This window comes from Oncorhynchus clarkii, chromosome 19 (assembly GCF_045791955.1).
Source record: "Oncorhynchus clarkii lewisi isolate Uvic-CL-2024 chromosome 19, UVic_Ocla_1.0, whole genome shotgun sequence".
Lineage (NCBI taxonomy): Eukaryota > Metazoa > Chordata > Actinopteri > Salmoniformes > Salmonidae > Oncorhynchus > Oncorhynchus clarkii.
The window spans coordinates 37789682-37812377 of NC_092165.1; the positions used below are offsets into that span (position 1 = coordinate 37789682).

At 41.2% G+C, this 22696-nt stretch overlaps 1 protein-coding gene across 2 annotated transcripts; it reads left to right on the forward strand.

Annotated features, from left to right (window-relative positions):
* The first annotated feature begins 3355 nt into the window (after nucleotides 1-3355).
* On the forward strand, nucleotides 3356-21112 carry LOC139374238 (COMM domain-containing protein 8-like). Of its 2 annotated transcripts, none has more exons than XM_071115265.1 (5): nucleotides 3356-3448; nucleotides 7914-8069; nucleotides 16523-16675; nucleotides 16986-17141; nucleotides 20430-21112. In XM_071115265.1, the coding sequence occupies exons 1-5, from the start codon at nucleotides 3404-3406 to the stop codon at nucleotides 20448-20450; spliced, it is 531 nt and encodes a 176-aa protein (XP_070971366.1). In that variant the 5' UTR covers nucleotides 3356-3403; the 3' UTR covers nucleotides 20451-21112. The 2 variants fall into 2 exon arrangements, with proteins under 2 accessions (XP_070971366.1, XP_070971364.1); XM_071115263.1 differs by having other exon boundaries at nucleotides 3379-3448; nucleotides 7914-8084; nucleotides 20430-20684.
* Nucleotides 21113-22696: the final 1584 nt, after the last annotated feature.

The window sequence follows — 22696 nt, forward strand, 5'->3', positions numbered from 1 at the left end:
AAAAAATAAATATCTTGCGCAGCAGCACTAACCAGGATGTGGGTGAATTATCTTGGGTTTCCACTTGTTACCACAGCCACAAAGTCACACTTGTCTATATCGTAAAAGTGTATAAAAACAAAAATACTATTTGAAAGCGTCACACAGCAGTTGAAACAATGACAAAGAGACCTGCTCACCCCGTTTAGATATATAAAAAAGGGGGATGGATGTAACCACTCTCAAATTCAAAGACAGAGCTATTTATGCAATGACTGACCACTGATTCTTCATGGTCTCAAATTGTAGTTTTAACCATGTTTTTAGGCCAGGTATTCCCAAACTGGGGTACACGCGCAATGCAGTCGGGGGTACGCCAAATAAAATGTGATTCACATTTAAAAAAAATAAAAATAAACAATTCTTCACATTTTCAAATAGTCAATTTATATTTTCCAACAGGGCTATACATTTGGGTGAGGTTTTTTAAACCATCTAGTGTTCAGCGAAATAACAACACAATGTCAAATACAGGTAGCTTAGTCAAATAATTAACATCCAATCAAATTAACTCTCTCGCGGGAATTCCAATATGTAGCCAAACGTAGCTGCTGCTCATTCCGTCTGACAGTTGTGAATCTGATGCAGCGGAAGAGCTACCGCCCCCTTACCCGGGAAAGCACCAAACAACAGACAGTGACTTTGGACCATTGAAGAGGCACAAATATGATGAGAACTACATTGATTTGGGGTTCCCTTATATTGGGAGTAATGCCTTTCATCAGCCACAGTGTGTTATATGTGCAAAAGTACTATCTCACAACTCGATGAAACCTTGACTCTTGAGAAGACATTTAGAAACAAAACATGCCCATTTGAAAAATAAAAAAACTATACAGACAATGCCTTCATCAAACAACACTGTTTCACGATGCATCAGTGACATGGCAGGAGATGTTTTGAAACAATTACTGCCTCGCATACAAGCCAGTGAATTATGTGCGTTACAGCTGGATGAGTCAACAGACGGATGGACTTTGGTGGTCAAGATGTGTTGGTATCTGTACTAATGGTGCAAAAACCATGACAGAGAGACATAGTGGAGGGTTAACGCGCGTGCAAGTAGTTGCTCCCAACGCCACTTGGGTACACTGCCTCATCCACCGAAAGGCTCTTGCTGCCAAGTGAATGCCTGACAGCTTGGAAGACATTTTGGACATTACAGTGAAAATGGTTAACTTTGTTAAAGCAAGGCCCCTGAACTCTCATATATTTTATGCACTATGCATTTCCATCATTGTATGATTTTTTTGTGTGCACATGAATTCAAGCTTACGGACAATGTTAAATGTGATACAGTGAAGCATCTGAGTGAGTTGGGTGCGCAATTACGCAGGTACTTTCCCAAAACGGATGACACAAACAACTGGATTCGTTATCCCTTTCATGCCCTGCCTCCAGTCCACTTACCGATATCTGAACAAGAGAGCCTCATCGAAATTGCAACAAGCGGTTCTGTGAAAATAGAATTTAATCAGAAGTCACTGCCTGATTTCTGGATTGGGCTGCTCTCAAAGTATCCTGCCTTGGCAAAACGTGTTGTTAAAACACTGATGCTCTTTGCAACCACGTACCTATGTGAGAGTGGATTCTCGGCCCTCACTAGCATGAAAACTAAATACAGGCACAGACTGTGTGTGGAAAATGATTTAAGACTGAGACTCTCCAATACAACCCAACATGGCAGTGTTTTATTTTTTAAGTGCATCCTTTCAAGCACACCCTTCTCATTAATCTGTGGTAAATTTTTGAAGAACAAATAAGGTTTTATATGTAAAATGGCTAAATAAAGAGCACTATAAAAAGTTTGTGAACCACTGTTTTAGGCAATAACATGTTTGTTTACATTTACTTTGTTTATAAACATTGGAGTAAAGCAAGATTATATTTTGGGTTCTGATTGGGTATGACAAGTTATATTCTTCAATAATCAATATTTACATATAATTCATTTATATGTCAAAAAAATCGATGTAGCAACTACTGCCCCTTTGATTTGATTTGATTTAAGGTTAGGGGTTAGGCATTGGTCGTGTTCGAGAGCATCAAAATGATTGCAGGCGACTGCTGACTGACTGATTTACAAATCACCTGTCATCATAAATAAAATAATGACCCATTATTATTTGTAGATCATTCAGTCATTTATGAATCAAACATTCAAGGAAATTACAGTAACGATTGCATTTTACTTTGTTTATAAACATTGGAGGGTGGCACAGATTATTATTTTATTTTTTTTAAATTTAACCTTTATTTAACTAGGCAAGTAAGTTAAAAACAAATTCTTATTTACAATGACGACTTACCCCGGCCAAACCCGGACAATGCTGGGCCAATTGTGCGCCGCCCTATGGGACTCCCAATCGCGGCCGGTTGTGATACAGCCTGGAATCAAACTAGGGTGTCTGTAGTGACTTCTCAAGCACTGAGATGCAGTGCCTTAGATCACTGCGTCACTCGGGAGCACGATTACCCCACTGATAAATGTGAAATGGTCAATGTTAGGGTAAGGGTAGGGGTTAAGAGGTCATGGCTAGAAAGAATCCAGCTTTTGTCGAATTAATGTCAGATTTAACTTTTTGTAGCAGGTTAGGAGAATTTACGCAGCAGGTTAGGAGCATTAACATAGCAGGTTAGGAGAATTAGGTTAGGTTTATGAAAATGGTTAGGGTTAGCTAAAACGCCCCCCAAAAAACAACTTTTGAGGACAATGTGATGTCACAAGATAATTAGTGTTGTTCCTGAGTGTAAAGAGCTGGAACACCACTGCCCATCAGAGATGAGTCTTTCATTCAGTTACATTACATTTTTTTCAGGCCTGCCAAACGATGTTACTGTAAATAGACATTACTGTGTGTGAATTACTTTAATTTACATTAGTTAATCATTTTATTTTGAAGATTACATTGTTCCTGGACCAGAGGGTTATATTCAAAATCCCAGTGTTGTGCAAACAACGCTGTCCTGTGCATTACTGCTGGACATGTCATCTAGTTTCACCATAGCACTTCTGTTTTCGCTTTAATAATCCTCCAAGAGAGAAGCCGATTTTATAAACACATAATGCAAAGGAAGTGAAATTTTTGTCAGCTGATGCTACATAACGTTTTACATGCACTGTGGCGCGTGGAATAATATTATAGAATTTTGCCGCACTAAAAAAATATTTTTAGGAGACTGTTTCAATACGAGCTCAACGCACTTTTTCAAATAAAATGTTTTCCAAAGGCTGATTGCTCCAAAATACCTTTACCGGTATAAACCTCATTGCAAGAGTCCAATGTCTAATACGCCCCCATACGTGACCACTATCAGCTGATTCGTGACGTTAAACACGGAAGGCGGAACTTGACAGCAAAACATGGTACATTTACTTGGCAAATTACCTTCTGAAGAATGTCAAAAAGTAAGAATAATTGAAAAGTGCAATCTTTACTGTAATTTCCTTGAATGTTTGATTCATAAATGTGCTGTATTTTGTCAGCACAGTCCTGGAGCTAGTCAATGCAATATCAGGAGAACCCTTGCATGCATTCACTTTTTACATAGCAACGGTGATATTTTTATATTATGTAACTAGGCAAGTCAGTTAAGAACAAATTCTTATTTACAATGACGGACTACCAAAAGGCCTCCTGCGGGGACGGGGGCCTGGGATTTTTTTATTTATTTAAATAAATACAATATAAATATAGGACACAACACTACATAAAGAGATACCTAAGGCGACAACATAGCAAGGCAGCAACACAGCATGGTAGCATCACAAAACAAGGTACAAACATTGGGCACAGACAACGGTCAAGAAGGTAGAGACAACAATACATCACACAAAGCAGCCACAACTGTCAGTAAGAGTGTCCATGATTGAGTCTTTGAATGAAGAGATTGAGATAAAACTGTACAGTTTGTTGCAGCTAGCTGCAGCGAACCGAATAGAGGAGCGATATGTGAATGCTTCCGTAGTACAGCTGTTACACTTTAGCCATTAAAGTGTAGCAAGGACTTTTTAAACTAACCTCTTCTTTAGGATACACTTTTCCCATATCAATAACGAAGACGGCATCATAAATGCCAACAGTGTCCAGTTGCAGCGGGTTCTACAAAAAACACATGTTCATTAGGGTATTGAATACATGTTTTGTATCGAGTGAGAAGTGCCACTTGCAGATCAGTGGCGGTCGATGCCGTTCATATATTTTTTTAATGAGTATTGCCTTATTTCTATTACAGCATATTGGATGACTGTCATTCATATTACATTCACTCAGTTCAATGTAACGTTTTTTAGATTTAGGCTACATACTACATGATAATACAATTTCCCCTATACCCATCATGAGGTTGCTACAACCTAGCCTATGAATGAACGTTTACAACGTAGGTGCACAGGTCGAAAGAAATTTGAGTAATTAAGGTGACAGACATTGACACATTCAATACCGCCTTGCACACACTGGCCTGCATCTTGCAGATATAGTCAGCAAGCAGTTTAGCAGTTACCCTGGCCGGCCCCAGGGGCAATACATTAATTAAAAACCAAGTTCTAGTGTTGGATAGCCAGCTAGCTAACATAGCATCCTTCTCTGTTTGACTAAGCTAAACTAACTTGCTACATTCCATAGCTAAGCAAGTGAAGACAAATAAATAAATATAGCTATCTCTCTCTTGCTTCTTCATTTTTTAAAGAATTAATTTGTTCAACTATTATCTTTCTCTCGCTGATTCAACCTCTTATCACATTTTATGCACTACAATGCTAGCTAGCTGTAGCTTATGCTTTCAGTACTACATTGATTCTCCAATCCTTTGCTTGGGTGGCCAACTTTTCAGTTCATGCTGCAAGAACTGATAGGTTGGATGACATCCTCTGGAAGTTGTCATAATTACTGTTTAAGTCTATGGAAGGGGATGAGAACCACGAGCCTACTAGAGTTTTGTATCGATGTCAATGTACCCAGAGGAGGACAGAATTTAGCTGTCCTCCGGCTACACTATAGTGCTACCCTACAGAGTGCTGTTGAGGCTACTGTAGACCTTCATTGCAAAACAGTGTGTTTTAATCAATTATTTACTTCAAGGTTTTCACACACTGTTGCTGGTATTTTGGCCCATTCCTCCATGCAGATCTCTAGAGCAGTGATGTTTTGGAGCTGTTGCTGGGCAACACGGACTTTCAACTCCCTCCAAAGATTTTCTATGGGGTTGAGATCTGGAGACTGGCTAGGCCACTCCAGGACCTTGAAATGCTTCTTACGAAGCCACTCCTTCGTTGCCCGGGCGGTGTGTTTGGGATCATTGTCATGCTGAAAGACCCAGCCACGTTTCATCTCCAATGCCCTTGCTGATGGAAGGAGGTTTTCGCTCAAAATCTCACGATACATGGCCCCATTCATTCTTTCCTTTACACGGATCAGTCGTCCTGGTCCCTTTGCAGAAAAACAGCCCTAAAGCATGATGTTTCCACCCCCATGCTTCACAGTAGGTATGGTGTTCTTTGGATGCAACTCAGCATTCTTTGTCCTCCAAACACGACGAGTTGAGTTTTTACCAAAAAGTTATATTTTGGTTTCATCTGACCATATAACATTCTCCCAATCTTCTTCTGGATCATCCAAATGCTCTCTAGCAAACTTCAAGCGGGCCTGGACATGTACTGGCTTAAGCAGGAGGACACGTCTGGCACTGCAGGATTTGAGTCCCTGGCGGCGTAGTGTGTTACTGATGGTAGGCTTTGTTACTTTGGTCCCAGCTCTCTGCAGGTCATTCACTAGGTCCCCCCGTGTGGTTCTGGGATTTTTGCTAACCGTTCTTGTGATCATTTTGACCCCACGGGGTGAGATCTTGCGTGGAGCCCCAGATCGAGGGAGATTATCAGTGGTCTTGTATGTCTTCCATTTCCTAATAATTGCTCCCACAGTTGTTTTCTTCAAACCAAGCCAATTACCTATTGCAGATTCAGTCTTCCCAGCCTGGTGCAGGTCTACAATTTTGTTTCTGGTGTCCTTTGACAGCTCTTTGGTCTTGGACATAGTGGAGTTTGGAGTGTGACTGTTTGAGGTTGTGGACAGGTGTCTTTTATACTGATAACAATTTCAAACAGGTGCCATTAATACAGGTAACGAGTGGAGGACAGAGGAGCCTCTTAAAGAAGAAGTTACAGGTCTGTGAGAGCCAGAAATCTTGCTTGTTTGTAGGTGACCAAATACTTATTTTCCACCATAATTTGCAAATAAATTCATGAAAAATCCTACAATGTGATTTTCTGGATTTTTTTTCTCATTTTGTCTGTCATAGTTGAAGTGTACCTATGATGAAAATTACAGGCCTCTCTCATCTTTCTAAGTGGGAGAACTTTCACAATTGGTGGCTGACTAAATACTTTTTTGCCCCATTGTATTTAGTGTAATTTTTTCTAAAAAGAATAGCTTTTTTAATGTTTCACAATTGTATTTTTGCCATTCACTGAGGATAGTCCTCCCCTTCCTCCGCTGAGGAGCCTTCACTGGTGTAGCTCTTTGTTTTGGTCGCACTGTGTGACATGCTGTCATCTACTTCTACACGTGGCTGCATAGCATAGATGCTGGGAAATAATAAGAATGTGTTCTACTTAGTGCTTTTCAAAGAACCTCAAAGCACACAAAAATACATCTAATTTAGAAAAACAACATGAGATGGACAGTCATTAGCAGTGGTGTAAAATACTTAAGCAACAATTCTTTAAAGTACTTAAGTAGTTTTGGGGGGTGATCTGTAGGCCTACTTTACTATTTGTATTTTTTACTTTTACTCTACTACATTCCTAAAGAAAATCATATACTTTTTACTCCATACATTTTTCCTCACACCCAAAAGTACTTGTTACATTTTGAATGCTTAGCATGAAAGGAAAATGGTCCAATTCACTCACTCATCAAGAGAACATCCCTGGTAATCCCTACTGCCTCTGATCTGTCAGACTCAATTAACACAAATGCTTATTTTGTAAAGAAGAGTGTTGGAGTGTGCCCCAAGAAAATTGTGCTGTTTGTTTGGCTTATTATAAGGAATATGACATTATTTGTTATTTTACTTTTGATACTTAAGTATATTTAAAACCCACATACTTTTAGACTTTTACTAGAGTATTATTTTACTGGTTGACTTTCACTTTGACGTCATTTTTTTGTATCTTTACTTTTACTCAAGTATGACAATTGTGTTCTTTTTCCACCACTGGTCATTAGAAAGTTCATGGCTTGAGTGATCATCTGAGGGAGGTAAATACTAGATGTGTGGTAGCTAACATGGCGAGGAACCTCTTCGTGTGGTACAGAACATGGATTTTTCTAAATGTGTTCTCTGATTTTTGTAGAACCACATGCAACGAGGCACAGACAATTATTTGAAATTTTGTAAGTTCTCAATTCAGGAAAAAAGTATCACCAATAACAGGTTAATTGAAACCTTTCATGCTACACTTTACAGTAGCTAAGGTATAACGGCTGTATGGAACCATTCACATATCACCGTTACAATGTGTAGCTACATAGCAACAGGCCATTGTAGGAGGAAAATGTCATTAATAAAATACATTTTTCATTAGCTGGCACGCAAGAGGGGTCGATTTGGCAAAGTGTTTCATTGTTATAAGCACATGCTGAACCAACAATTGAACAGCAGAGGGAGCATGATGCTTGATTGTAAATACAAAGCATACAGATAAGGCGCTTACTCAAAAACACTGACCGCCAGCCACACAAACATGGGCATGGCATTGTTTACTGACTTGTTTTGGGTAGATGGATTAAATCCCAGCATAGGCTACAATAGGACCGCAATACATTTTTTCATGACGATGATGATGATGATACACACTTTCTCTCCTCCAGCTATTACACTGGGTGGTAGACGGTGTGTGTGGGCGGGAGCCCCCTCGGATAGCAGACTACGGTAATACATGGACCCTTGTAGAATGGATGGAGCTCCTCGACTCCCTCTCCTCTCTGTTCCGGCTCGCCGTGGGTAAGAAGACCCCAGACAAAGAGGTGAGACCATCGTCAGTGAGTTTGGAGCAGTCTTTTAAGTTTTATCATGAATGTTTGACTTTGAGTCATGTTCCATGCATGACTGGCCCTTGACTTAGATGTGAGGGGAGTTGGGTTTCTAAGATGTGCAATGCAGTGGCTCACTGGTTTGTGAGGGTTCTTTTGACAGTTATATTGTGTTGGGCTCTTTAGTGTGTATTAGGTTTGTGTAGCGCCTCTTGACGGCTGCAATGTAGTTTGTATACCGGCAGTGTATTGGATTTGTAAGGAGTGTGAAGAGTATTTGGTTTGGTCAATGTTTCTCAATCCATTCCCGAGGGATGCTCAGGGGGTGTACATTTTGATTGAACCATGTGTTTTATTGCTGGGCTAGAACAAAAGTGGACAATGGTCACCCCCTCTGTGAGGGCTGTAGTGTGTGGTATGTTGTGTTTTGTTATGCCTGCAGAGTAGACAGTGGATTTGGGGTGTCAGGTGTATACACTGTGTTGGTCTCAGGTTTCAGTGTGTTTGCCACTCCGGTGGAAGGCAGGCGTCAGGTTTCAGACTCTGCTGGGATATCCCAGCAATCTGTTTTCTGACTCTTGACAGGAGGGGCCATTGAAAGTTCAACCAGGCATCAGACTACTGTGTTCCCCTAGAATGTATCTTTGGCACGGCTTAGTAACATTTAATGCTAACACCCAGGCCTACATTTTCAATTGATAAACGTTACATACAGTGCCAGTTTATTCTTATTATTAAAAAAAAACAACATTTTTAATATTTAAGGAGAGAAAAACAAGATCTCTTGATTGCAAAGGTCTACACACCCCTTTGTGGCACATCTAAATAAGTTTTAAAAAGTATTTTATGAAAAAATCACGCAATTACACTGAACAAAATAACATAGAAAAATGTCAACGATTTTACTGAGTTACAGTTAGGGTTGCACATTTTGGGGAATATTCATAGGTGGAAACTTTCTGTGGGAATTAATGGGAATGTATGCAAATTAATATTAATATAATTTGAATGTATATGTTTTTTGTATTGGATCTATTTACCATACAGAAACATACACATTTTACCTTATCATAAGTAGACACAATTACAAATTATGAAATCCTTCCAAAATAACTTTTAAAACTATATACACTACTCAAAAAAATAAAGGGAACACTTAAACAACACAATATAACTCCAAGTCAATCACACTTCTGTGAAATCAAACTGTCCACTTAGGAAGCAACACTGAGTGACAATACATTTCACATGCTGTTGTGCAAATGGAATAGACAACAGGTGGAAATTATAGGCAATTAGCAAGACACCCCCAATAAAGGAGTGGTTCTGAGCAGGAGGAGCACTGCCAGAGCCCTGCAAAATTACCTCCAGCAGGCCACAAATGTGCATGTGTCTGTTCAAACGGTCAGAAACAGACTCCATGAGGGTGGTAAGAGGGCCCGACATCCACAGGTGGGGGTTGTGCTTACAGCCCAACACCGTGCAGGACGTTTGGCATTTGCCAGAGAACACCAAGATTGGAAAATTCGCCACTGGCACCCTGTGCTCTTCACAGATGAAAGCATGTTCACACTGAGCACATGTGACAGACGTGACAGAGTCTGGAGACGGCGTGGAGAACGTTCTGCTGCTTGCAACATCCTCCAGCATGACCGGTTTGGCGGTGGGTCAGTCATGGTGTGGGGTGGCATTTCTTTGGGGGGCCGTACTCGCCAGAGGTAGCCTGACTGCCATTAGGTACCGAGATGAGATCCTCAGACCCCTTGTGAGACCATATGTTGGCCCTGGGTTCCTCCTAATGCAAGACAATGCTAGACCTCATGTGGCTGGAGTGTGTCAGCAGTTCCTGCAAGAGGAAGGCATTGATGCTATGGACTGGCCCGCCCGTTCCCCAGACCTGAATCCAAATGAGCACATCTGGGACATCATGTCTCGCTCCATCCACCAACGCCACGTTGCACCACAGACTGTCCAGGAGTTGGCGGATGCTTTAGTCCAGGTCTGGGAGGAGATCCCTCAGGAGACCATCCGCCACCTCATCAGGAGCATGCCCAGGCATTGTAGGGAGGTCATACAGGGACGTGGAGGCCACACACACTACTGAGCCTCATTTTGACTTGTTTTAAGGACATTACATCAAAGTTGGATCAGCCTGTAGTGTGGTTTTCCACTTTAATTTTGAGTGTGACTCCAAATCCAGACCTCCATGGGTTGATACATTTGATTTCCATTGATCATGTTTGTGTGATTTTTGTTGTCAGCACATTCAACTATGTAAAGACAAAAGTATTTAATAAGAATATTTCATTCATTCAGATCTAGGATGTGTTATTTTAGTGTTCCCTTTATTTTTTTGAGCAGTGTAGTTACGAATCGAACTTGAATTAAATTAGTTGACTCTTCACATGGGATGATTTAGCTGAATAACCAAAGAAAGGGAATATTGAATGATCCCCAATGATCCATCGCATCTCCCAAAAACGTTTTCAACATACATCTGTAAAATGATAGTATAGACACTAAAGCTTTGGTTGTCTTCCTCTCAGGCTTGCATGTCTTCTCCCTGGACCTCCTCAATGTCCAGCTCTTGAACATCAGACTCTGAGGCCTCATCTTCACTGTCACTTTCCAACCTTGTTGAGGATGGCTCGTTGTCAGGCTCAAAAATAATCAAATTTGCCCGGATGGCCACCAATTTTTCAACCCTTGTATTGGTCAGCCTGTTGCGTGCTTTGGTGTGTGTGTTCCCAAACAAGGATGATGGAGGCAACAGGGGAAAGAGCCTCAGAGCCACAAAGTCGCTTCCACCAGGTGGCTGATGATATATGTTGGCACGACATATATGTTGGCACTATATACCATATTTCATCTCAATCCCAAAGCCCTTGCTTGTAAGTGTACTTTGCCAGACTGCCAAGAACCTTGCCCTCATCCAGGCCAAGGTGGTACGACACGATAGTGATGCCACCATAGGCTTTGTTGATCTCTGCACCAGACAGGATGCTCTTGCCAGCATACTTGGGGTCCAACATGTATGCTGCGGCGTGAATGGACTTCAGGCAGAAGTCTTCGTGCTTTTTGATGTATTTCAGAACTGCAGTTTCCTCTGCTTGGAGCAACAGTGAAGTGGGCAGGGCAGTACAGATTTCTTCTCAAGCAGAGTCTGAACATCAGACAGTATGGCATTGTCTATTGTCAATCTGTGAAATGGCTTCTGTTATTGGTTTCAGGAGTTTCAGGCTGCTTACCACTCTCCCAAAATACATAATCCAGGAGGATCCTCTTGATGGGGCTGTCCATATCAGCAGACTGTGATTTGGCCATTTCTTGGAGAGGCTCCTTCCCCTCCAGGAGACTGTCAAACATGATGACAACACCCCCCTCCCCCAACATGTGTTGCTGGGCAGCTTCAATGTGGTGCTCTTATTCTTCTTACTTTGCTTGGTGAGGTAGATTGCTGTTATAACTTGATGACCCTTGACATACCTAACCATTTCCTTAGCTCTCTTGTAGAGTGTATCCATTGTTTTCAGTGCTATGATGTCCTTGAGGAGCAGATTCAATGCATGAGCAGCACAGCCAATGGGTGTGATGTGAGGGTAGGACTCCTCCACTTTAGACCAAGCAGCCTTCATGTTCACAGCATTGTCTGTCACCAGTGCAAATACCTTCTGTGGCCCAAGGTCATTGATGATTGCCTTCAGCTCATTTGCAATGTAGAGACCGGTGTGTCTGTTGTCCCTTGTGTCTGTGCTCTTGTAGAATACTGGTTGAGGGGTGGAGATGATGTAGTTAATTATTCCTTGCCCACGAACATTTGACCCCCCATCAGAGATGATTGCAATACAGTCTGCTTTCTCTATGATTTGCTTGACCTTCACTTGAACTCTGCATCCAGCAAATGAGTAGATAAATCATGTCTGGTTGGAGGGGTGTATGCTGGGCGAAGAACAATCAGAAATCTCTTCCAATACACATTGCCTGTGAGCATCAGAGGTGAACCAGTTGCATACACAGCTCAAGCATCAGCATTTCTCTGACTACGTTCCTCCATTGAGTCAAAAAAACTTCTGATTCCAGGACCATGAGCTGTTGCTATCAATAAGGTGTCTGATTAATGATTTTCACCTTGAATAGAAGTAGAGGGACTTTTGTCAGAGGTTGACTGTTGTGAGCGCTGAGGGAACTTTATGCACTTGGCCAGATGATTCTGTATCTTTGTTGTATTCTTCACATATGATTTGGCACAGTAGTTGCAAATGTACACAGCTTTTCCTTCTACATTAGTTGCAGTGAAATGTCTCAACACATCAGACAGTGCCCGTGGCATTTTCCTGTAAAGATTAGAAAAAAATGAGTAAAAAAATGAATAAATACAGGAGGATCCTCTTGATGGGGCTGTCCATATCAGCAGACTGTGATTTGGCCATTTACAGATAGATTAAATGACTCCTTTGTAAGATAAATGTTTTAAAATGAAACATGTATGGAAGTAGGTGAATTAACACTCCTCAGTTAACAGGCTCTATCTAGCAAGCTAAAATCCACATGGTAGCAAGAACTAACTAGCAGAAATTGTTAACAAGTTAGAAATAAGTTAGATTTAAACACACTTTTCTGTAGGCTACTATTTACTAGTTAACAAAAAATCATGTATGTCATATAAAATATATTCACCCAACCCAGTATTGTAATCAAAACTTACCAGAAAGTATGTAGTCCTTGGCTCAGACAGTGTAGTAGTGTGGGCTCAATAGCATCTCATTAGTGTGCAAGATCTTGAGAATCAGCTGTACATGTGATGGAAGAGTGCACTGCACATGTGATGGAAGAATGCACTGTGCATGCAGAGGGTTGCAATTCCATTGCATTGGGGATAGTTTAACCAAAATATGTGAAAAGACCTAGAATTGCCTTATGTGTATCCCACAAAAAAGGTTCACTGTTATAAGCTAACTTTTTTGACGAATTTAAGCTAAATTCCCCAAATTCCCGGGCTTAACTTCCCATGGAAAATTTCCGGGGAAATTCTGGAAATTTACCAGAAAGTTTCCGACCCTTTGCAACCTTAGTTACAGTTCATATAATCAAATCAGTCAATTGAAATGTGTTCATTAGGCCCTAATCTATGGATTTCACATGACTGGGAATACAGATATGCATTTTTTGGTCAGAGATACCTTTAAAAAAAAGGTAGGGCTGTGGATCAGAATCAGTCAGTGTCTGGTGTGACCACCATTTTCCTCATGCAGCGCGACACATCTCCTTCTCATAGAGTTGAACAGGCTGTTGATTGTGGCCTGTGAAATGGTGACCCACACCTCTTCAATGGCTGTGCGAAGTTTCTGGATATTGGCGGGAACTGGAACACACTGTTGTACACGTTCATCCAGAGTATCCCAAACATGCTTAATGGGTGACATGTCTGGTGAGTGTGCAGGCCATGGAAGAACTGGGACATTTTCAGTATCCAGGAATTGTGTACACATCCTTGCGACATGGGACCGTGCTTTATCATGCTGAAACGTGGTGATGTTGGCGGATGAAAGGCACGACAATGGGCCTCACATTATCTCTGTGCATTCAAATTACCATCGATAAAATGCAATTGTGTTCGTTGTTCGTAGCTTATGCCTGCCCATACCATAATCCCACCTCCACCATGGGGCACTCTGTTCACAACGTTGACATCAGTAAACCGCTCGCCCACACAACGCCATACAGGTACATTGGAAACCGGAATTCATCCATGAAGAGCACACTTCGGTGGCCACTGGCATGCTGGAGAAGGTGAGCATTGCCCACTGAAGTCGGTTACGCCGCCAAACTGCTGTCAGGTCAAGACCCGGGTGAGGATGGCGAGCACTCAGATGAGCTTCCCCAAGATGGTTTCTGACAGTTTATGCAGAAATTCTTCAGTTATGCAAACCCACAGTTTCATCAGCTGTCCGGGAAGCTGGTCTCAGACGATCCTTCAGGTGAAGAAGCCGGATATGGAGGTCCTGGGCTGGCGTGGTTACACATGGTCTGCGGTTGTAAGGCCGGTTGGATGTACTACCAAATTCTCTAAAATAACATTGGAGAAAGCATATGGTAGCAAAATTAGCATTCAATTATCTGGCAACAGCTCTGGTGGATATTCCTGCTGTCAGCATGTCAATTGCACGCTCCCTCAAAACTTTAGACATCTGTGGCTTTGTGTTTTGTGACAACTTCACCTTTTAGAGTGGCCTCTTGTTGTTTCCAGCACAAGGTGCACCTGTGTAATGACTATGCGGTTTAATCAGCTTTTTGATTAGCCACACCTGTCAGGTGGATGGACCAACACTTTATGTGTTGCATTTATATTTTTGTCCAGTGTAGTTTTGTTTGTGCAAAAGTAATAGTGGGAAAAATAGATGGGATCATTTTTGAAGAACTTCCTCTTTCTTAGTAAAATTCAAACAGATTTAACCTCCAAGCCACCAAGTGCTTTAAAAATGTGTATATAGTTACAGATCAGGTGAAGGTGATGAAACAATTCCAAAATTCCATAATAACCCTTTGAATATGGACAAGTATGGCAATTAAGCTGTTGATGGTGTTACATATCAACTGGGTGCTGAGAGGATCTGTCAGTCCTTCCTAACAGAGCTATGGAAGAGAATGAGAACTGCTCAGAGATGTCACTATAAGGCCAAAGGTGATTTTAAAACAGACACTGAGTTCATTTGCTGAACTGTGGATGGATTAGCAACATTGCGTTCATTTCCCATTACTGACCTGTATGACAGTGGAAAGAAGAAAGCATGTGCTAATAAAATCCATTCCAAATCATCCTTCCTGTTTGCAAAATGGTCATTGAAGTAATACTTTAAGAGAACATAACAAATAAATTAACTTTTTTGCAAAAACTTTCGGTTTAGGGCAAATCCAACACGACACATCACCGAGTGAACCTTCCATATTTTCAAGAATTGTGGCGGCATCATCATGTTATGTTATTATTGTCACCGGCAGGGATTGGAGAGTTTTGTCATGACCAAAATAAATTTGAAGACCTCACACTAGGATATAGATTTATGTTTGAGGGCAACAAATGATAAAGCCAAAGACACACGAGTGGCCTTCCATGAGGTGTTCAGTGATTCTGAGTCGTCTAGTCTCAGCCCTGACTTAAATCTGTGTGAAAATCAGTGACAATACTGGAATATTGCTGTCCATCAATGATCTACAACCAAATTGAATGAGCTTGATCAATTTTGACAAGAATAATGGATAGATGTTGCCCTAAGGGCTGTGCAAAGTTGGCGGGACCTTATTCAAAATAATTTTCAGCTGTAATTTCTGCCAAAGTACTTCCATCAAGTATTAACTCATGTCAGGGGTGTGAAGACCTACTAAATAAATGTTTCTTTCACTTTGAAAGTGTGAAGTAGGCTGTCAATCAGTGAGGTAAAATCCCAATTTAATCCATTTTTTTAGATTTTAATTTAAGGGACCAAAATGTGACAACTGTGTAAAGGTTGTGTATACTTTCTCTAGGCACTATATGAGTTAATTTAGTAGCAAAGTTATTTCAGTAGCGAGTTATTGACAATACTAATGAAATATTACAGGGACATAGACTCATCTGTTCCAGTTGCGAAACTAAATGTTTTATGTGTAAACAGAATTACAGGCAGACTGAAACAAGACCAGCCATTTGATATTCATTCATTGCACAATCACCAGGAGCTGTGGCACAAGATGGGAACGACGAGCTGCGGAACATATTTACAAAAGTCATGTTGTATTAATAAATATCGTATGTCCAGTGTTGACAGTTTGTGCATCATGTGTGTTTAATGTAGGCCAATGTGCAGGTAACTGCCAAAATAAAGGAAACACCAACATAAAGTGTCTAAATAGGGCGTTGGGCTATTAAGCCGCCAGAACAGCTTCAATGTTCCTTGGCATATATTTGACTAGTGTCTGGAAATCTATTGGAGGGATATGACACCATTCTTCAATGAGAAATTCTATAATTTGGTGTTTTGTTGAGGGTAGTGGAAAATGCTGTCTCAGGCGCCGCTCCAGAATCTCCCGTAAGTGTTCAATTGGGTAGAGGTCTGGTGACTTACACACATTCTTTAAACCCGCTGTGCTCCTTTACAAATTCACTGAGATGTATTCTAGCAATGGTACCGAAAATAATGGGCAACTGGTATTTTAAACTATGACCCTAAGCATTATGGGATATTAATTGCTCTACACCTGTGTGGAAGCACCTGCTTTCAATATATTTATATATTTTGTATCCCTCATTTACTGAAGTGTTTCCTTTATTTTGGCAGTTACCTGTACCATCCCACACAAGTTATTTTGAATTTGAACTGTGTAGTTTGCCAATAAAATTGAATATACAGTATGAGAGTATGAGTGATTTATTGATTACTGCAACTGCCAACCTCTTCTGCTTTGGGCAGGTGCTGGCATCGTTGGCAGACGTGGGCAGTGGGTATGGGGAGGCTGTGCTGACTGTCCTTAGGGCCAGACGAGAGGAGATCCGTCAGGCGCTGGTGGAGAGAACCAATAACGTGTCCAGCTCTACCCTCCAGGATTTTGACTGGCAGATAAAGGTGAATTCCCTGCACTATAGTGAGGAGACAACCATCTCCGTTTGATTGGGAAACTGATTGGTCAGGACTCCCTTGAAAAATATATATATTTTTTTATCTCAAAGGAATATCTTGGTTAAATACAGGTCAAATGAAAAAAGCGTTTTTACTTGGTATGCAGAAATTACGTGAGAAATTATGCTTTATCAGTCATTGATTTGGGGTGAAATACTGAGTTGTATGGTTCGCTACCTATCTACTACTGCTACCACAATGATTTCTATACATTTGAATCTTAAGCCTTTCTCTCGCTCTCTGTTTCTCTGTTCAGCTGGCATTGTCCAGCGATAAGATCTCATTTCTCCATACCCCTCTACTCAACCTCTGTTTGGATGTGAAGGAGAATGGTGCCCTGAAGCCTCTGTCTGTCGAGATGAACAGAGAGGAATTACAAACACTCATCAGCTCATTGGAGGCTGCCAATAAGGTACAATCTTCGGGGGGACACGTGCATGCACTTATACGCAAATTATTAGGGTATTGACTTGTGTGCGTCATTGCCGATCGAATGCGTCTGTGTCAGTGTGTTTGTCCAATGTTTCAGTGGTGCATAGTTATGCAAAGCATGTGTGTGTGTGTGTGTGTGTGTGTGTGTGTGTGTGTTTGACCAGCATCAGTGGAGGGTATGATTTGGATGGGTTGAGAACAGTTTTCATGGCAGTTCCACCAATAGTCTAATATCATTACACCTACTGATGTCAGAGGCGCAAGAGCCTGTGATTTCTGCCAGCCATTGTGCCTTCATTCACTTAATGTTTTTTCCCCCAGTCTCTCCATATTCCCTGTCGTAGAAGACATTTGTATGTATATTACAGGAGTGCTTTTATACAGAAACATATTCGTATCCCAACTGCAGTTCATAGTCTGACTGTACACTCCTCCCACAAGTCTCCAGAAAACGTGTGTTTTGGGACCGAGAGTTACCTTTTCATTAAAACGTTAGAGGACAAAAGGTCCTAGCGTGTGAGGAACATGATTTCTGGCCTCAAATGCTAGTCAGCTAGCTAATATTTAAAAGCAAATGTAAAATTGTTTAGCGAGTCATGCTAACCCGTTGCAATCCGTTTAGTGTTGATTGCTAGTTAGCTACAATAGTTAGCTACAGCCATCAGTTGTTGTGTTATCATATTTTTCCTATTCCACCGTTTGTAAAAGGCATACTGGCATTTGAATATAGCACAGGAATAGGGAATCTAGACACACTGTGGACACGATAGACACATTTAAATGTACACTATCGTTCAAAAGTTTGGGGTAACCTAATATCCTTGTTTTTGAAAGAAAAACAACATTTCTTGAACATTAAAATAACAACAAATTGATCAGAATTACAGTGTAGACATTGTTAATATTGTAAATGACTACTGTAGCTGGAAACAACAGATTTTTTTTACGGAATATCTACATAGGCCCATTATCAGCAACCATCACTCCTGTGTTCCAATGGCACGTTGTGTTAGCTAATCCAAGTTTATCATTTTAAAAGGCTAATTGATCATTAGAAAAGCCTTTTTCAGTTATGTTAGCACAGCTGAAACATATTGTGCTGATTTAAAGAAGCAATACAACTGGCCTCCTTAAGACTAGTTGAGTATCTGGAGCATCAGCATTTGTGGGTTCGATTACAGGCTCAAAATGTCCAGAAACAAAGGACTTTCTTCTGAAACTCAACAGTCTTTTCTTGTTCTGAGAAATGAAGGCTATTCCATACGAGATATTGCCAAGGAGTCGCCACTTCACTGTTGACATTGAGACTGGTGTTTTGCGGGTAAATCAAATCAAATGTATTTATTTAGCCCTTCGTACATCAGCTGATATCTCAAAGTGCTTTACAGAAACCCAGCCTAAAACCCCAAACAGCAAGCAATGCAGGTGTAGAAGCACGGTGGCTAGGAAAAACTCCCTAGAGAGGCCAAAACCTAGGAAGAAACCTAGAGAGGAACCAGGCTATGTGGGGTGGCCAGTCCTCTTCTGGCTGTGCCGGGTGGAGATTATAACAGAACATGGCCAAGATGTTCAAATGTTCATAAATGACCAGCATGGTCGAATAATAATAATAAGGCAGAACAGTTTAAACTGGAGCAGCAGCACGGCCAGGTGGACTGGGGACAGCAAGGAGTCATCATGTCAGGTAGTCCTGGGGCATGGTCCTAGGGCTCAGGTCCTCCGAGAGAGAGAAAGAAAGAGAGAAGGAGAGAATTAGAGAACGCACACTTAGATTCACACAGGACACCGAATAGGACAGGAGAAGTACTCCAGATATAACAAACTGACCCTAGCCCCCCGACACATAAACTACTGCAGCATAAATACTGGAGGCTGAGACAGGAGGGGTCAGGAGACACTGTGGCCCCATCCGATGACACCCCCGGACAGGGCCAAACAGGAAGGATATAACCCCACCCACTTTGCCAAAGCACAGCCCCCACACCACTAGAGGGATATCTTCAACCACCAACTTACCATCCTGAGACAAGGCTGAGTATAGCCCACAAAGACCTCCGCCACGGCACAACCCAGGGGGGGGGGGGGGGCGCCAACCCAGACAGGATGACCACATCAGTGAATCAACCCACTCAGGTGACGCACCCCCTCCCTACTATTTAATGATGCTGCCAGTTGAGGACTTATGACGTGTCTGTTTCTCAAACTAGACACTCTAATGTACTTGTCCTCTTGCTCAGTTGTGGTTAGAGCCAGTTTGCGCTGTTATGTGAAGGGAGTGGTACACAGCGTTGTACGAGATCTTCAGTTTCTTGGCAATTTCTCGCATGGAATAGACTGATAGTTTCAGAAGAAAGTTTGTTGTTTCTGGCCATTTTCAGCCAGAATGCTCCAGATACTCAACTAGTCTAAAGAAGGCCAGTTTTATTGCTTCTTTAATCAGCACAACAGGTTTCAGCTGTGCTAACATAATTGCAAAAGGGTTTTCTAATGATCGATTAGCCTTTTAAAATGATAAACTTGGATTAGCTAACACAACGTGCCATTGGAACACAGGAGTGATGGTTGCTGATAATGGGCCTATGTAGATATTCCGTTAAAAAAATCTGTTGTTTCCAGCTACATCTTTTCTTTGACAGGCAGTACCTTTTGAGGCCTATGCTATCTCCAGTTTAAAGTAGTCAACTTATTATTCTACTTTTGAGTTTATTGGCAGTTTGTAAATAAACAAAAAATGGTCATAACAGCTACCGTGCTGGAGTGTGTATAGTCTGAACAGGTATAAAGCCAATGTTGGTGATATACTGCAACCTGCAGTTATGGATTGTTTGCCTAGGAATGTAATTCATTGGCTGACCCCCTCCTGCTGATCTGGGTTCTTTCTAGAGCCCGACCGATATATCGGTTCACTGATATTAGCCTTTGAAGCATAGTTATTAGACAATTGCTCTTTTGGGTGGCAATTTGAAAACAGTGTGGGGAAAATTACACTTTTTCAGTTCCCTGCTGTTAAACAGTATATCGGCAAGTTTTGCCCCTCAAAAAATCAGAATCGGTATCGGACCCCAAAAATCATATAATTCGGGCTCTAATCCTTTCTTAACCCATAGTAAATCCCACCAAGTTGACGACTTTAAAATTGTGGAAGCCCTCAATGGTGCTGTCTATGCTAATGCAGGATTTGTGGCACAAGAGCTCTCTATCCATCTCTATGTGCACACTTTACCTCTGTGTGTGTATCCTGACAGTGTGTGTGTTTGTGACCTTACAGGTGGTACTACAGCTGAAGTGATGGCGTCGATGGACATTTCACTGTGCCCTTTTATTTATGGCTCTTATTAAGGGGACATCATAGAGGGACACTGAGCTATGATGCAGGGGAACAACTCTTAGCCTTCAACCCACTAGGCACTGATTCCTTACGCCTCGATCACACCTACAGCGTCATTGCACAAAATGAAACACAGCAACATCTGGATATGTGTGCAACAAAAGTTCAACATTCACCTTCTGCTACCATTTCTGTCAATCCTTCTACACATATAATTTGATGCATACGTTTGATAAATCCAACGCATGCACCACACAGAACGCACTGCGACTGCCTCTGCAACGCAATGCTGCAAGGCACATGCAGTGTTCCATTGGAAATGAATGTACTTCTGGTGTACCAAAACGCAACGATGCTGTCTGTGTGAATGAATTAAAAAGCATTGAATTTGTATAAGCATGGGATAGTAGGTGTTGCACCATATTCATTTTCTTCCATTTCTTTTAAATCCATGAGGGGGAGTGAATGAGTGCACATTTTGGGGAGAAGGTTAGAGAATTGTACTGCAGCCTGAGATATATTCCCATGACTGCAGCAGTCTTTTTTTGTACTAGTTGTTTTGCTGTTTTTTGTTGTTGTAATCCATTCCATTACTGTATAAAAAAATGAATGTTTAACCTTTATTTGACCTTTTCTTCAATGGAATGCATTTTAGAGCTCTAGGCTGTCTCCATACTCTGAAATGTCTTCATCTCTTTGTCTCTTGTCCTTCCTGATCTCTGTTGATTGGCTAGGTTAAAATATTGGCAAGGTCATCCATATCCAGAGGCAATGTTATATATCAGACAAAATAATACCCCTTCCACGAGGGTTGCACTAACGTTATATATCAGACCAAATAATACCCCTTCCATGAAGGTTGAAAAGGCCCTTTTCATCTGTCTATTGAATATTTAATACAGATCACACTGTGCAAAATCTTCCTTTGCGTATTTCTGTGTACTAGTCAGCATGCCTATGATGTTATGCATGAAAACAGCAGTGGGGGGTAGTGAGTCATTGAGGGCCTAACTTTCCCTGTTTTCCTAAATTCATCACATCTGGACCACAATATGGCAATGCTATAATGCATTAATGTTTTGATGAGATATAAAAAAGAAAGACCACGTTGTATGAGAACCCAGTGCGTGTTCTAGTTTTCCATATACAGGATTTGCAGTTACTGTAGTCTTTTTTTTAATAGAAGTAACCTGACCTTGCAAGATTGGCTAGATATTTAGAGGCAGTGAGACCACAGAGGTGCATCTTGCGTGAACAAATACACACAGAGTGCAAATGATACCGTCGCATTCTATTGGGTGCACGAAAATGTTTTACATAATGACCAAACCGGCTCCGCGCCTGCATGTTGAGTTTGTCTATCCCCAACAGACAGATCAGGACACGCAGGTTGAAATATCAAACATTTATTTGGGGACAGGTCAAAACACATATGAAATATTCATGGGAATTTAACTAGCTAGCTTGCTGTTGCAAGGTAATTTGTCCTGGGATATAAACATTGGGTTGTTATTGTAGCTGAAAGGTTATTTTTGTTGCTGGATCTTTGTAGAATTTGGACAAATTGAGTCACAAAATTGTGTGTTCTATACTCCAACAATTAATCCACAGATAAAAGGGGAAACCTAGTTAGTTTCTAGTAATCTCTCCTCGTTCAGTCTTCTGTGTATTTTATATGGTGTTTGGAATCCAACTTCAAGGTGCATTACCGCAATCAACTGGACTGGAGTGTGGAGCTCATTCACCCATGTGGGTATATGCTCTTAAAAACGAATGAGGAGATGGGAGAGGCAGGACTTGCAGCGCAGACGTTCGCGAACAGTTTGGATGAAATGATTGAATAACGTGTACATTTTATTTTGCAACGCTCACACACACAAGGCGGGCGGTGTGGTCAGCATGTTATGGGCCTAATAGTAAAGATGTAATTTAACTGTAAAAATGTGTTACATTTTAATGTGGCATGACGTTTTCATCTGATTGTCAAGAAATCCCTTAAAGTAGGCTACCTGCGCACGTTCGTCCATTAATTCCAGCATCCAAACAGTGCCCTATGCACCCGCCATTTGATGAATGGAAAGAGACATCTGTTACAAACACTACATTCGGCACTTGTCATTAGGCCTACACAGTGGTGTGTATTCATGGAAGCCATGCTTCCCACAAAATGTTAACAATAAAACAAACCTATTAAATAATTTCTGTAT

Bases quoted from the DNA above. Each gene is read 5' to 3' on its own strand.
- LOC139374238 (XM_071115263.1), top strand. From the start codon at position 3,404: ATGGTACATTTACTTGGCAAATTACCTTCTGAAGAATGTCAAAAA. The intron at 8,085-16,522 runs GTGAGTTTGGAG...TGCTTTGGGCAG, and splicing joins AAGAGGTGAGACCATCGTCA to GTGCTGGCATCGTTGGCAGA. The intron at 17,142-20,429 runs GTACAATCTTCG...GTGACCTTACAG, and splicing joins CATTGGAGGCTGCCAATAAG to GTGGTACTACAGCTGAAGTG.